The 16,687-nt window shown below is 45.9% G+C and overlaps 1 protein-coding gene across 9 annotated transcripts in view; it reads left to right on the plus strand.

Moving 5' to 3' along the window:
* FANCC (FA complementation group C) overlaps window positions 1-16,687 on the plus strand; it is a 299,481-nt gene that overhangs the window by 254,557 nt on the left and 28,237 nt on the right. For all 9 annotated transcript variants that reach the window (XM_036904368.2, XM_057498496.1, XM_036904371.2 and 6 more), the window contains one exon: window positions 7,835-7,991. In XM_036904368.2, coding sequence (XP_036760263.2) covers window positions 7,835-7,991 — 157 coding nt within the window. The remainder of the gene's footprint in view (window positions 1-7,834; window positions 7,992-16,687) is intronic.

Raw genomic sequence — 16,687 nt, forward strand, 5'->3', positions numbered from 1 at the left:
TATGTATTTTAATTTCATTGTACATAAAATGCTACAACCCTGGATTTTAAGGTAGGATTTAGAAAGAGAAATAGAAGATTAAATCATTTGATGTTTTAAAAAAAAGGTCAAAACATAATTTTCATTCTTCAAAATATGAAGTCTTTTTTTCTACTTACTCTAAACCTCTATCAGAATTTACCCAGTAAGTCTGAATTTCCTGAGGAGTCTGACTGGTTTTTTGTTATTTAGGTAACTTATGGGAAAACGTCTGTGCAGTGGGGTTAGTGTGCCTCACATGTAGTTTCCCTTGACGTCACTTATCTGAGTGCACACGTCAGGTCCTCAGGGCTTACACTCCAACTCTTATTTCTCACATTGCAAAGCAAGTGTCCTAAGCACTTACTTTTATGTAAAATGTCCTTTGCCTCTCACCTTGGCAGCTCTATTCCTGATTGATTTGGTAACAGTTTCATCGAAGAATGTGGTCTTGGCAACTAGTATTGCCAGTCTCGCTTTCTCAACAAGAATTGAATTAAGGGAGACGGGGCGGACACCCCTCGGCTTCCTCTGTGAAGGCCCGCACAGCTGTTTCAGAATTACTGATGAAGAGACTTGTGTGGGGAAGGGCCGTGCCTCCTCGCTGCAGTGTAGCCGGAGAGCAAAGGCTGCTGTCCCCCTAGTGGACCCGGGCTCCTCTGCGTTTACTTCACTTGGGAGAGCAAGTTCACCCTCAGCAGCTATTAAATTCATTTGGTTTAGGAAATATGTCTGCTGGTGCTTAGGAGACACACTGTCTGGAAATCTGGGTGGTCTTCAGCTTGTCTAGGTCCTATGGCTTCAGCTCAGCAAGTCCCCCAGGCAGTGGTGTTAGGCTTGGAACCTTCCCATGGATGCCTTCCCGTGGATGGAGCGGCCCAGCCACATGTTGGGACAGGGGCTGCTTCCATCAGTCAGTGCCAGTGACCACCCCCTTCCACCAGCCCCGTGACCTGCTCCCCAGGTGTGCTGCATGGCCATTGAGAAGCCACAGGCTTATTTGTGTGGTGTGCCCTGCCCTGTGTTCAGCCTTCCAACTGCCTGCTGACCGCGTGCACCATTGGCTGGGTTCCTTGGGTCTTGGCTTCCAAGCACAGTCATGTGTTTTCAGAAATGTCTGCCTCTTGTTTTCAACAGCAGGTGTTTGCCCCTCCCTGTGGTTTAGATGACCTGAAGGAACTCCTTGATTTCTGAACCTAAATGTCAAATCTGACTTGTCAAGTCTGTCCTGGGGTCGTCTTCACAGCAGGCTATAGATTATATGAAGCCCTCCTGGAGGACTGCTGAAATCCTTTAGTTAGTTTGCAGCATCCAAGTAATTCAGCGTGACATGCCTTGGAGGTAAACCTAAATCCTTTGCTTCAGAAATACTGAGAAATTTGATGACTGGATGGGGAGTTTTCCTACATACCAGTATGAGTAAGCCAATGAACAAATGAAAGAGAGAAGTCATGACTGGCAGACCAGCCAACCTCATGAGAGACTGAGCATTAAATAGGGTGACCATGAAACGCTTAGGAGTTTAAAGGGGTGCCTTTTATGGTTTGTGGGATAATAGACATAGACCTGTCCCAGGCACACTGGGATGTATTTAAATGGCCCCAATGCCTGTCATATGTGGCACCCAGAATAACCCTCAATAGCTGTTAGCATGTTGCTCTGATTATTGTTATTGACTTTAAGAATTACATTATTCTTTATAATTTTTATTAGGTTTTCTCAAGTTTATATCTTTTCCTCCTAATGAAAATGTTCTGAACTAAGGGCAAGACGTAAGCTAAATTCCTACTAATGAAAGAGCTAATACAGCCTCCAAAGATGCTTAAGGAAAAAAAAGAAGCTATAAGGAAAGGCTGACCTTCAACCAAGCTTCTAGTTTTTTCAGCTCAGTTAAGAAAAATCAGGCTTTAAATGTTGTCAGGTAGCATGGGTGAATGTCCACATGAGGAAGGCCCAGGACAGAACAGTAACAAAGAGGTAGATACAACTGTCCACTTACGGAGACTTGTGGACATGCTCTTCTTTTTGCCTTGAGATGATATGGCTGCAGAATTAGTCATAGGGAAAGTTTACTTTTCAATAAAAACCTGCTGGCACTGCTTTGTCATAGCCCAGTATGTTTGGGTCAGCCGTTTCCTTTGCTTGGTGTAGCTCTTTGAGAAGTGACTTTTCTGCATGGAAGTGGAAATGTTGGCCCAGTTTACTCAAATTTGATGTGCTTCTTAGCTCAGGCTTTCATTGGAAATATACCTGTGGGATGTATTATTCTTTCCAGTTCCTTGGAATTAAACAGTTCTCCACAAAAGTTGGTCCCAATTTTGGTGGGGTTCTAAGCAGCCTGAACAGCCCCAATCTCTTTCTGGCTTGGAAAGGTGGAGCACAGCCTGCATTTGTCTCTAGTGAAGGAGCCCCTTCCTGTCCTCTGCCTCTCAGCTGAAGAGAACGTTTCCCACTGACTCATACTACCCTCATCAGGAACCTTTCTTGCAAAGAATTACATTACACATTCTGGATTTTTATAATAGCTATAAAAAACATTTGGAATCAAAATTATTTAATGAGCAGCTGGACCATTTTCTTTACCCACTACCTCTTTTTGGAGAGCACATGGTTAACAACCAAACAGAGTGTTTGGGGGAAACAGAGTACAGCTTTCTAAATGTCAAGGGGGCATCTGTCCACAAGAGTCTAGGAGCAGGGAGGTGTTGGACAGGGTGGAGTGTCCGTGCAGGCCTCTCCTGCTTTGTGTCAGAAACTGTTAGGAGATTCAGGTGTTCTACGTGAAAGCACCTGTGGGGATTTTAAAGGAGAAATTTCCTTGGTATTTTAAAGGAGAAAAGTATAATGATTACACAGAAGTCCCATGTGCCCTGTCTCATTTTCCTAAAACATAGCTATAATGCAGAAAACTTCACATAATTATTAGGTAGGGATTTTGGAGAATTTTAGCTTCTTCTGTTTTCCTCAAATTCATCATCTTACTCAGTAACTAGACTAGGTGGATGGAAGAAGTATTTAGTTAGAGTGGAAAAAGGACACAACTCTGGCATTTCTGCGACTAATGCATGCTGAATACAAGGAAACATTTTAGTGTTCCTGAAAACATTTCTTTTTTTTTTTTTTTCATTTTCTTTTTCTTTGCCTTTAGTCTCTTCACAGTTTCCACAACATGTATATTTATATTATCAGGCCAGTGCAATACAGATGTATGTAGAGAAAATGTTAATTATCCCATCACCCACCAGTACTTCTGGTAACCATACCTGAGACTCTTGTAAACATACAGAAATCTATACAAAACAATTTATTTTCTTGCTTTAAGTAGCATAAAAAAAGCATCATACCATACACATGACTCTGGAAGAGTTTTTTAACCAACATGCCTTAATATCCCTCAAGGGATTTAGTTTGCAGTTCATTTGTATAAAATAGGAACATATTCTCTGATAGGATAGGACCTTAATTTATTCAGTTATTTGCCAACTGATGCATTCAAATTTTTTCTAATTTTCTCTGTATAATATTACTGCAGTAAATATCTCCAGCTGATACTTTTATTTCTGCCAGACAGACTCACAAAAGTATGGTTCTAACCAAAATGCACAAGGACATGTATTTTACAATCGGTTTGGTGGGACCCACAACTTCACCAGGTAGGCAGAGCCATCCCTGCCCCACCTTTGAACACCTGTCCTAGACTCACTTATCTTCGGATTCTGTCACTCCTCTGAACATCTGCTCACAGGATGGTGAGGTGACATCTCCTTGGTGTTCAGTTTACCTTTCTTTCCCATTCAGAGGAATGTTCTTCTGGGCCACTTGCACCTCTTATTTTGTGATTTGCTTTTGTGATTTCCACTTGCTTTTATTGAGATATGATTGACATAATGTAATTTGCCTCTATTCTTCAGAACCAACCTGGTACACATTTAGAACATTGTGTATAATATGAATGGGTTGTTCCAACTAAATGCTGTTATATGAGTATATTAAGATCATCCAAGATTGATTATACAAAGTCTTTGAGCTTCAGAGCAAAACAGATTTCTTTGTTAATAGATGATTCAAACATAAAACATGGTCCATAAACTTAATCATTCACAGCAAGTAGTAGAGTGTACTGAGTCAAGGGTAATTAAAAACAGTTGTTAACATCCAAATTTTTCAAACTGTGTCTGAGGATAGAACAAAAACATCATGTACTTGGTGACTTGAGTATAGAGCTTAAGCATCTCGTGAATTTGTAACTGTGTGATACCTTTTAATTTGGATATTCATTGGACCTACCATTTTACACCAGCTCCTCTTACACTGTTTGTATTTGTCTTCTGCTCATTCTGGCAACTCCACCTGGGAGCCACTGGGCACCCCTTGGCCACTGACCTAGTGACAAAAATCACACTGTGTGCACACAGCCACTCAGAGGCCTTGGGGATGGGGCCGCCTCTGAAGAGCTTCCACTGCAGTGAGAGTCTTCTGATGATGAACCTGCTTATCTCATGAGGATCCTGGAAACACACCTGAAAAGGTGTGAGGCAAGAATGTCAAAAGACATCCCCTGCCTTTGGGAAAGGGAGGAGCCACTGAGCAGCCAGCTGTCCCCTTGCACCTCAGCGCTTCCCACCACGGGTCTTCTGGCTCCATGGGGGGCTGTGGACACCCTCCCCCACTCCCGGGGGATGTTCTAGGCCCTCTAGAAAGCTGCGGAAATCCCTTTGGAGGGGTCCCTTTTAGTGGCTAGAACTGGCTGGCAGCCTGGACTTTGAAAAGGGAGTAAACACAGGGTCCAGGCTCACCAGGGAAAGCTCTTTGCTCCCCTGGGCTCAGGCCCCATCTGCTGAGTGGCATCCTGCTGAGGGTGGAGGCTGACGACCAGCTTCAGTTCCCCCGGGGCCAAATCATAGCTGGGAGGCCTTGGTCTTCTCTGACCTCAACTGCCTTGTCTCTAAAATCAGTACCATAAGGGTACCTGCTTTGCAAGGTTGCTGTGAGGATTAAGGCACAAGCAAACTGCTGTGAAACCCTCCAGGTAATTCCTTAACAAAGGCAGGTCCTGGCCCTCCAGCCTGTAGGCTCCTCTGCCTGCAGCCATGAGTAGTCAGCCCTGCTGTCCTGAAGCACCACCTTCCCAGAGCACTGGTGCCACCTGCCCTGTGTGGCCTCCTGGCATCACTCCCGTCCCCACGGCCATCCCAGCACCTGTCTACAGGACCAGCTGCCGACCATCTCCTCTGCTCCCTGACACTGCCTTCAGCTCCCAGCTTGCCGTCAGAACAGTGGCAGAACCACGCTGGTGGTTCCCCCAGGTGCCGCGTCTCAGCAGTGCCCTCACAGCCCGGCTTCCTTCTCTTCCTTGGTGGCCTTGTTCTCTGCCTGTGTGTGTGCTGCCTTCTCTTCTCTGCAGCTGCCCCTCCTGACCCCCTGCCCTGGGTCCTCGGTCCTGGGCCACCCCCTGCCCACTCAGGCCTCCCCTGAGAGCACTCCTCCATCCAGGTGTGCTCCCTCCTGGCTGAGGGCTTGCTGGCCTGTACCTCTAGCCCAGGCCTCTCCCAGAACTCCCAGCATGGATAGGCAAGGCCCTGTTTCACAGCTCTGCCTCAGACATTCCAAATGTGCGCACCCCAAACTAAGCACTTAGCAAATCCTTCACAGATCTGCTTATCTTCCCTTCTTTCCACCTGAGGAAATAGTCTCTCCTTCCAGCTCATTAAGAAACCTGCCACAGCCTCGATTCCTGCCTCACCCTCACCACCTCTTGTCTGGTTTGCTGTTTCCCTTGGTATTACTGCTAGACACCTGCCAGCTTCTCACTCCTGCACTGCCATCCCAGACTCCTGGCCTCCCCGCACTCAGCTCTCCAGGTTGCAGGCCCAGTGACCTTAGAAGTGCCTACCGTGTCCTGGCACATCCAGAATAACCACACAGAATAGACTCCCTAGCCTGCACGTGCCTGTGGTACCATGCAGCCTCACCGCAAGCCAGCTCTTCTTTGCTCTCTGGGGCTTCTCTCTGCTGACCTTGCTCCTTCTGTTTCAGGGCCAATACGACTGCTGTTCCCTCCCCTCTTCCTGTTACTCCTCACCCAGCCCATCTCTACTCAGCCCCTGTTACTGTCCTTTACCTCAGCCTGTCCTTTCCCTCACTGCCCTTACCATGGTTCAGGGTGTGCACGCTTTGTGTCTGTGGGGGAGGGGTGTGTGTGGTGGTGGGGGGTGTGCACACGTGTGTGTGTGTCTGTCCCACTGGGCCCTCGACTGCGGAGGGTTCAGAACAGGTTTGTTTTGTTCCCAAATGTCTGGCCTGCGCCTGGCACATGGGTGCCACATGGGAAGTGGTTGGTCATCTTCTAGGAGGGAGGAGCACCAGCTCCCGCCATAGTGGTGCCCCAGCAGAGGACGCCTGCTGTGTGACCCCCAGACATGCCAGGTGATGGGGTGGAGGCACCATGACAAGTTCTTTGCCAGGCTGGAGCATGGGGAAGGGGTCCTGCAAGACTTCTCAGAAGAGCTGGAGTTCAGGATGAGAATGTGAGATTGGGTCAGAGCTGTCCCTTCGTCTCCCTCCCCTGCCCAGCTGCCTGCTCCGGTGACAGTCCCCCAGCTCCTCGGCTCCATCTGATCTGGCTTGAGTCAGTCCACAAGGTCTATAGCAGCTTTCCTGAGGGGAAGAGAAGGAGAAACCACTGGAAATTGCTGCCCTGTGTCTCCCACCCGTTCATTTCCTGCCCTGTGCCCGTTCCTAGGCTTCCTGCCAGCTCCTGCCGAGAAACATCCCAGAAGTGCTGGTGAAGGGAAAGATGCTGAAGGGGTGGGTAATGGGGAGCCCTCATTGCCCCAGCTTTGCTTCTCATATTAAAAGCAGTAAACGTCGTCAGCAGAGCCTGGAAGCACTGGTGTCCATGATGCTGCAGGTGGAAGGGCAGGAGGACTTGGAGAGCAGCGTGGGGAGAATGAGTCCCCCAGACCAGGATCAGCCCAGCATCCATGAGGAGGGCCCCCTGGGGACAGCCGCTGCCATCCCAGAGCCACCACGGCGGCTCAGGGTCAGACCCATGTCCCATCCTGCTCCCCGCAGAGAAGCTGTCAAGTCCCCGGTGCACAGACCTGACACGGGAGGGGCCTGCGTGTACCTTTCCTGTAGTTGCACGAGTGTTGGGGTCTGTGAGTATCACCATGTGGGTCAACCAGGCCATAACACCACATATGAAGTGATTACTGCAGGGAAATATTTTTAATTTCTTAACTCAAACATTTACAAATACAGTTACTGAATGGGTGCCAAGCGCCGCGCTCATCACTGTATGTGCGTCCCTGCCTTCCATCCCCCGACAGCCCTGGGTGTCCCTCCGCAGGTGCCGCGCTGAGGGTTAGGGGCTGAGTGACCCCCCGGCGCAGACGCAGGGCTGACCCCATACCGTACAGCATGGGGATGCACTTTCAAACGTAACAATTTCTTAAATCAGGGACTGCATTTACTTGGATATCTCAAGGCCTTTTTCCATCTCATTTTGCCACTCTTCCATCTCTGTGTGTTTATCATTTTTGGTAATATGTTTAATCCTTGTCCATTTTGTTAAGAATGTGTTTATCCTGTTTTTCTTTGAGTATTTCTCTAATTTCTTAACTTGAGTTGAAGTGGAAGCATATTCAACACTATTTTGCAACTGGATACTTGGTAAATGTTCACAGATATTATAAATATCAGCTTCTGCCATGGCCACGATGAGGAGAATTTGTCACTGCATCCTAACTCACGTGGTCTTTCTTCAATAACCCACTTTTGACTATTTAAAATTTTGGTTATTTCCTGCTGAAAGGAAGAAGATTTCTCTGCCCACGTCAGCTGTTGTCTGCCTCTGGCTCCGGCACCTTCCCAGCCTCGAGAAGGCAGTGCTGCACCTTTTTGAAAAGCTGATCTCCAATGAGAGAAATTTTCTGAGGAGGATTGAATGCCTTGTGAAAGAGTCACTGCTGGTACGTGCTGGTATTTGTTTTGGCAAGGGAAAAATCCTTCAATTCTTCCGTCTCTTCAATCAAAGAAAAGAGAGGGGACACAAGAGAGCAATTGACACCTCTTAAAATAATTGTGTATTGACATTTGATTTTAAAACTCACCTCATGTGGTGGCTTTTCTGCCTGCTTGGAGCACGCATCAAAAACAGGGAGAGAACTGAGATTTACCTGATTATTGCACTTTGTATTACACCCAAAGAATTGATAGTAAGGCAGACTTTTAAAAATAATATTTATTTACTCATGTAAAGTAAGTTTTGAAAAATGAGGATTGTATGAATGAGAGGGGAATAAAACAAAACCCGAGAAAAATGGTTCAAACAACTAAGAATTCTGCAAGCTTTCTTCTGGAGTAAGGCTGCCTGCCTCGAACCACCCCTCCCCACCTGCCACCACCCCTTGTATTTGGGGCTCCAAGGGCCAATGTGGCTGTGTTGTCTGCTCCAGTGTCAGGCCTGCAGGGCTCACAGGCATTGCTCAGAACACAACCAGTTGGGATGTTTTTCCTTTGTGGGAGGTGCTCTGTGGAATTTATGTGCATTTTTGTAAGACTGGGAATACAGACTCACGCACCCTGAGAAAACAACTCAGAAACTACAGGAGGCACACACGCTCTGGGCATCTGTCTTACAGGAACTTCAGTGGCTCTCACTTGTTTTCTCATTAGCTTTCATGACCTGGGGGAGACAAGGCACAGAGAGTTTCTCCCTGTTGTACAGATGGAGAAAATTAACTCAGAGAGAGGTGATGGACTGTCGGCTCCTAAGTTGGTAGCTTGGCAACTGGGCAGAAGAGAGTGTCCAGCCTTCCTGCCGAGCTGAGCCTTGGGAGGTGTGACACCATGAGGCTGAGTCCACACAGCCCCCACCTGCCCGACAGCTTCTGTTGGTTTAATTCAGTTGGAACCTCCTGTTTTCTTTCTTTCTCTTTTGCACTGGAGGCTGTAAGGGAATCTAATGACACCAGCTGCCTTCTTCATATGCCATTTCTCGGTGTGGGTCCAGATCCCCCACCGGCTCACGTGAGTGGTCACTGTCCCACGTGCCTCTGCCCCACTTCACAGCCTCCTCTATGCTTTCCTGTTATGGGGCCTCCCAGCTGACTCGATAGTGCCGCTGTCGCCAGGAGCCATCGTGCTTTCACCTCCACGTTAGGTGGCGCAAACTGAACCCAGCTGGTGCAGAAGTTTGGAATGTTTGATAGGAAAAAAGAGGAAGGAAGATAGGTGTGAACACTGAGAGAGCACAAAGAGGGCTTTTTTTTAGGAAAATTACATTTGACCTCCCACTCAAAAGAACTGCACATTAAGGTGAGAAATTAGACTGCAGCTTATAAAAAAATGACAGTAAAACTTAAAATAAACAAAGGCTTTTAACACCCCCCACTACCACCAGCAGCCCACTCCAAGCATTACCTTTATCAAATCTCTTTATTTCTAACTTAAATATAATGCTGTACTTTAATTTTCTGTAGTCCCTTTTCAGTGGTAAAATACAGTGACTGAGCTTTTCCCTTGTTTCCAAGGTCCTCGTTAAGGCTTTTCCAGTCTGCTCCCTGTAATGAAATCCCAGTCCCGCTGGCTTTTCTCAATTGGTTTGATTCTGCAGCCTTTCACTGGTGCTCACCACTCTCCTATGAGCCTCTCCCGTGTCCTTTACCTGCAGCCTCAGGCCTGAGCAGCCTTGGGTGAGCTCAGGGCCCTGCTCGTGTGGGGGAGAGAAGCGGGTGCTCCCCAAGCACCACGTTGTGTGACCTTCAGGCACCCCTGTGGTTTACAGTAACCTCCCTGGGCAAACAGCGTCAAAGTCAGTTGATTTAAAAACTGTCTATCAGGATTATGTGCATAGAGATTTGGAGTTTCCATTATGGTTAAAAGGGAATCCAAGCAGGTGTCATTTGGTCTCATTTCCTGTGGCATTGGCAGGATGTGACCTCTCTGTGCCTTACGATTCAAGGAAGTAATTACAGCACAGAGCCGGAGGCCCCTGACTGGCATGGGCTTTTCTGCTCGGGCATCCTGGGCCTGTGGTGCCAGAAAACCCAGCAGGCTGGAAAGAGCTTGTGGCATGCCTGAGTGATTAGGAGGGTAACCTGATGAGCCTTCTCGCTAACTGCATCATCTGACCCATTTATCATGGCCACTGTCCCAGCGCCACAACAGGGCCGCACAGAAGCATCAGAGATCTTGGAGCCTCAGACAGCATGGGGCTGCTGTGTTTTCCTCCAGAAGAAACTTGATGCCTGTTACATTAGAGCTGGATTCTGACAATAATTAAAGTGTGATGGTCTGCGTAACTTGTATTTTATATGGAGCACTGTTAATTATATTTCCATCTCTTGGGACTAGCCAGAATTAGCCCTGGAAATTCTATAGTTACTGAGATGTTGCTAAAACAAAAGATAAAATTGTGGTATAGGTTGTATGAAGTGAAATGATCTCCCCAAATGTTTTTTGACCTCTCAGAGGCTCAGAGGCCTGGTATTTTCCCTTAAGACTAAATAATAAGATGCTAATCTAGTATCACCTCAATTATAAATGCATATATATATATACTTATATATATATATATATGCATTTATAATATATACACACACATACATACACAACACACATGTATATATACCTAGATATATGTGTGTGTGTGTATATATGTTTTTTACCTCTAAAATAAAACTAAGTTTTCAAAAGCGCTTTTTCACCTGTGAGACTCACCCTGTGGCTCCCTCAGTCTGGACTGTCCCCTGGCCCATGGCCCTCTCAGCATCTGGAGGCTCCTAAATAAATCGTGGTATTAACCTCAGTGAGTCATTTACTGTGGAAGCAGACACATTTCAAAAGAAGATGGTCTGTGTTTCCCTTGACAGAGCAGTACAGCCATAACCCAGATATTCAGACCTACCTTAAAAACAAATGTCACCAGAGGCAGTGGAAGCCACTTGCTGATTATGCAGCTTTTTGACACTTGGTTTCTAGGCCTGCCCTGAATCAGAAGTGTTGTGCTCTCCAGTTACAGTTCTGCTTGTGCAGCCCAGAAAGCTATTGTTTACATTCCACATTTGGATGAAAAGTGCTAGCTGGGTGGTAGGTAGCACTGTACTTAGCTGCCCTGCTGTGTGCCAGGGCCAGGATGTCCCCTAGTTCCCACGCCCTCCCAGTTGCTCCTTCACTGGCTGACCTCACATGCCACCTGCGTCTGCAGCTGGGTCCAGAGGAACTGCTCTCTGGTGTTCAGGGGCAGATCTGCCCGCAAAGGAGCAGGAAACAGAGGACGGAGAGGGGACAAGAGGCCAGCTTGGTTTTTGTTTTTGTTTGCTCAGATTTTAAATCAGAAAATACTCATCATATTCTCTCCTACCTGAAAGTCTTCATAGCTCAATTAAAGTAGTTCTTCGTCTTGTCAAGTATACCTCAGTAAAGGTGGAGGGAAATTTGGCTGTTGATCTAGTAAGGAGAGCTTAAGAGTGAAAAAATAGACGCTTCAGCACCCTCCTTGACTTGGCTGATGTGAGATGGGATGCGTTCTTGTCTCCATTCTTCAGATAGCAGTCGTAGCCTCTTCAAAAGAAACTTCCTTTTGCACAAAATTCCAAACACAATTCCCTTTCAATTAAAAATTATACTGATGAATTAACTGCACATCATGGATGATGTTAGTTTTCTGTGCTTGAATAACTTCTTAATAATGTTCTAGGATTTTCTCTTCCTGAGTCTTCATTAGCAGTCTTGTATGCATTCCTTTTTTGAGCTCCTTAACGTGAGGCATGAATCAGCCTGGCAGAACAGGGAGCGTGGCGTAAGGTTGACAAGCAGGTGCGCTTGAACGGTAGTTGCATTTCCAGCCTTGACCGGATGGGGGCGCCAGATCCCCCGGCACTGTCTCCAGAAAGGCCCAGATCACAAGTTGTTCTCACTACTGGGGACGCGAGCTTTGCAACCGTCAGGGTTGAATGCAGGGAGGAAAACGCGGGCAGTAGTCGCCCTGGAGGGGCCAGGGCCTCGCAGACGCCAAGCGAGAGGCATCAGGGGGCTGAGGCTGTGCCTTCCCACTCCCAGGCAGAGGCCCTTGGCAACGAGAGAAGGGCTGCAAGTCTGGGGATTTCGTTCAGCATCCAGAGCCTGCATCCCTCTGTCTTAACGCTCTCCGAGGCTGCAGAGAACACGAAAGTACATTTGGTGCTTGTTAAGTATTTTTTTTAAGCCCAGAAAGACAGATTTATCACTAATTAAACAATAATTGCATTACGGAGCACTGAAAAAAATTGCTTGTAGTATAAACAACATCTGGTAAAGATTACAAAGAAAGGAATAAGTTTTCCAAGTTCACATTTGTTGAACCTTATGTTTTGAAACAAAATAGATACTAAGATGTAAAAGGGATACTTACAGTCTTACATTTAGTACTTTGAAAGTAGAAAAGAAAATAGCATAATAAAAATTTTATTTTTTAAGGTGCCTTATTTTATATGATAGATGTGAAGGCTTTATACAAGTAAATTTTTTTAAGACAAATTGTTTTTAAATTCAGTAAAGTTTACTATTGAAATGAACTCATCCTTTTTCTTAAAGAAGAAAGTGACTTTTTGCTGATTGTAGTCATCCTTTAATTTAGAGACACGTTAACACCAGGGCCTGTCCGGGACTGGGGGAGTCGGCTGTGGTGGAGCAGGATGGCCGACTGCCAGGGAGGCTACACGGAGTGCTTCTCCTCGGCCTTGTGTTACAGAAGACCGTTCCTGAGTGAAATATTTGAGCCCTATTAAATAGACTACGAGAGAGAATCCATTCCAGGCATACTCATCGTCAGCCTCTTACCTCTCACCTGTAATTTCCCTCTTTATTTTTTAGGAAAAAGTAACCATGAAGGGTGATAAATGAAAAAGGCATGAGAATTTTTGTTTCTTCACTGCCTTTTTATTTTTTGTAAGAAGCAATCACTTTTAGCGGTGAATTACCTACAATCATAGAATTTCTGGTTTGCATTCTGTTTCTCTCCCTCTTCCGATACGCTCTCTTTTATCACACACAGAATCAGAAAGTGATAGAATAAAGGAAAGATTTCTTCCTGAGAATTCTGTTTTTACATGTTCTCAGGCCTCTTTTAAGTGGCAAGTGGCTTGTAGTAATCACTGTTGAACTGGGATAAAGGTAACAGATTAGACGTCGAGGGCAGAGAGCGAGCATCCTTGTTTTTGTGCGGTCCGTGGTGTGGAGTGACACCTGGCCCTCCCTCCCCTCTCCCTGACCATTCAGGCTGCAGGAACGTGGCCAGTGCACATTTCTTCTGTGCTGACCTATTCTGTCGAGGGACGGGAGATAGAGAATGCGTCTCTGGGTGGCTGTGGGTGATGTGCAGGGGATGCACACCCAGCAGAATGATCTGGTCTGTAAGGAAAGGAAGCCAGAGCCTGGAGCGCTGCATCATCATCTCGGGTTTATCCTCTGACATTTGGCGAAAGGGCTTGGGGTACATTAGGGGAGGCAGGCAGGGCAAACTCATTATGGATGGTCTCCTGGTGACAGTTTCCCTAGACTTGAAATGATCTACATGGAAATCAATTGGCCAGATGAAGAAGCTAGGAGTTTGGGAAGGAACAGATTTTGGTAGGGTGGAGAAAAACAGACCAACAGATGCACCCAAAGAAAGGTTTTCTGTTCTTTCCACATTTTTATAGGGAAGATTATTGCCTGGATTGCAGGGCTTCAGACCTGGGCTCCAGAGCTCTGGACCAAAGTGGCCTGTGGTGCGTTAGTATAGGTCCCATATTTCAAATAAAACAGGACACAGAAGAGTTACATGTTTGCCTCTTCCCTCACAAGGATGCTGTAAAGATTTAAATGGGAAATTTATAGCTTCAAAAGAAGCATAAATTAAGACTTTAATTCTATTTGGAAGATTCCCTTGATAAGAAAAGCAGCTTACATTTGCTTTGTGATTCGCTGTCACTGGGACACATGCCTAGCCTGTGAGCGCTCTGGGCTCCTTGAGGGGACTCACTGACCCTGCAATTATGTGCTTGGGTGGAAAGAGTCTCACTTCAGAAGCCATCAGCAAAGGCTGTGGATGAGAAAGAGCTGCCCACAGCTCTGGATGGTGACGGAAACTGGTTTCCAAATCATGGTCTCTGCCATTGCTGGTTTCTTGGGTTCCCCTGCGGCCTGTCCTCTCACCTGTTTTTTGTTTGTTTGTTTGTTTTTGTTATTTGTTTTTTTTGGGGGGGGATCAATTTTTTTTGGTATCATTAATCTACAATTACATGAGGAACATTATGTTTACTAGGCTCCCCCCATCACCAAGTCCCCCCATAGCCCCCATTACAGTCATTGTCCATCAGCGTAGTAAGATGCTATAGAATCACTACTTGTCTTCTCTGTGTTGCACACCCCTCCCCGTATGCCCCACCCCCATATTATACATGCTAATTATAAGGCCCCCTTTATTTCCATCCCCCTTATCCCTCCCTTCCCACCCATCTTCTCCAGTCCCTTTCCCTTTGGTAACTGTTAGTCCATTCTTGGGTTCTGTGATTCTGCTGCTGTTTAGTTACTTCAGTTTTTGCTTTGTTCTTATACTCCACATATGAGTGAAATCATTTGGTACTTGTCTCTCTCCAACTGGCTTATTTCATTGAGCATAATACCCTGTAACTCCATTCATGTTGTTGCAAATGGTAAGATTTGTTTTCTTCTTATGGCTGAATAGTATTCCATTGTGTAAATGTACCACATCTTCTTTATCCATTCATCTACTGATGGACACTTAGGTTGCTTCCATTTCTTGGCTATTGTAAATAGTGCTGTGATAAACAGGGGTGCATCTATCTTTTTCAAACTGGGCTCCTGCATTTTTAAGGTAAATTCCTAGAAGTGGAATTCCTGGGTCAAATGGTATTTCTATTTTGAGCTTTTGAGGAACCTCCATACTGCTTTCCACAATGGTTGAATTAATTTACATTCCCACCAGCAGTGTAGGAGGGTTCCCCTTTCTCCACAACCTCACCAACATTTGTTATTGTTTCTCTTTTGGGTGGCATCTCACCTGTTTTAAAAGCTAAAGTGGGTTGTGGAAGCAGGTGGAGAGGTACCCAGGGCCTGAAATGTCTGGATAAAAAGACATCTGAGAGTCATCGGCATGCAGAGCACAGGCCAAGTCCACAGAGTCTGGACTGAGCTCTTCTGCTAGAAAATATTGCAGAAAGAAAAGTATGTCCAGCTCTTGTCCTCTCTGTATGAACTGCATTGGAATTTTCTTGCTCCCCCCTTGATTTTTTTCATGGGAGCCCCCCTTCCACACTTGGATCATCCTTTTCTTTGCCACTTGGAAATACCTGTAACAGTACTGAATCTTCAGCTCTTATCAAATTTAAATGATATGGAGCAGTTAGACCATTCAGAGCAGAAGCACTGGTTCTGTTGTACCATCGGCTGGCGGCTTTCTGCTCTGCAGGTCTGCCTGCTCGGGGCCTGCGGTAGTTTGGCCTTAAAATACTCATTCAAGAGGCGTACTCTTTACATATGACACTTTGAAAAACTGTCCTGGCAGATTTGATGAATCACATTTCTTTAAGACATATTTAGTTTGCATTTTCCTTCTCATTTGATTTTTTTATTATGAATACATAGAAACTTTTATTGGCATACATCCAGTGACCTCCATAACTGCTGTTATTTACAGTGAGGCTGAGAAGCATGGAGATTAACTGATTTATCTGAGACCACAGCCGGGACACAACTTGCCTCTTTTCTGTTTAACCCAGGCTCTGTCAAATTACTTCCTTGGGTACGTAATGAATTCATCTATGAAAAATGTTAGTTGGTTTCTTTAGGTAAAAATGCACAGCAGTGAAGGATTACAGAGTGTGACACTACATGAAGAACAGATATTCTTAACTTGCAAATCACAAATCCTCTCTCCAAGTGATTAAAAGGAAGTCATCCCATCATTTTAACAAGTGGCAGTTGGGTGTGAACGCCAGGCGGCACACGGTTGGTGATAACTACCTCAGGGCCCAGTGCAGACCTGCACAAGGAGTCTGCAGGGGACAGGGGGGCTCTGTCTTAAGTGTGCTCCAGAAAACCTGAGAGGCAAAGCACATCCTTTTTTCTTTTCTCTTGTCAAGGGGACTATGAAAAAATGTTTTACAAAGCTAGTCGTATTAGGTGTGATATGCCTCAACAGTTTCCTCATAGTGCCTAATCCTGTAACATTCGGGTGCTGTTGTAAACTACCTGTTTTAGAACATGGATGGCACTTTCGTCTGGCTTAATCTCATGCATTGAGCCCTGGCCAAAAAGATACGGTGCCTGCGTCAGGCACACTGAAGTCCCACCCAAGCCATGGTAAGTTGGCTTCTGCAGATTTAAGCCATCAAAGCCTGTTCCAGAAATATTCACCAAGTAAATGATCACTCTCATCATTCAAGGTGATGGTGTCTTTTTTTTTTTCGTTAATCCCTTTTCATCCTGACGTAGGCTGCCAAAGTCGTACTGCGAACAGTGTGGTAATAATCCGTACAGCACGGACAGAGCCCAGTCCAGTCCAGAGACCATGCTTGCCTCAGTAATGACTCTGAGTTACCAGTAAGGAGTAGAACACAGACCCAGACCTGACCTTAAGCGCTTGCAGGCCCCGTGAGAAGGTCAGACGCATGGGCATGTA

This window comes from Manis pentadactyla, chromosome 3, assembly GCF_030020395.1.
Source record: "Manis pentadactyla isolate mManPen7 chromosome 3, mManPen7.hap1, whole genome shotgun sequence".
Classification (NCBI taxonomy): Eukaryota; Metazoa; Chordata; class Mammalia; order Pholidota; family Manidae; genus Manis; species Manis pentadactyla.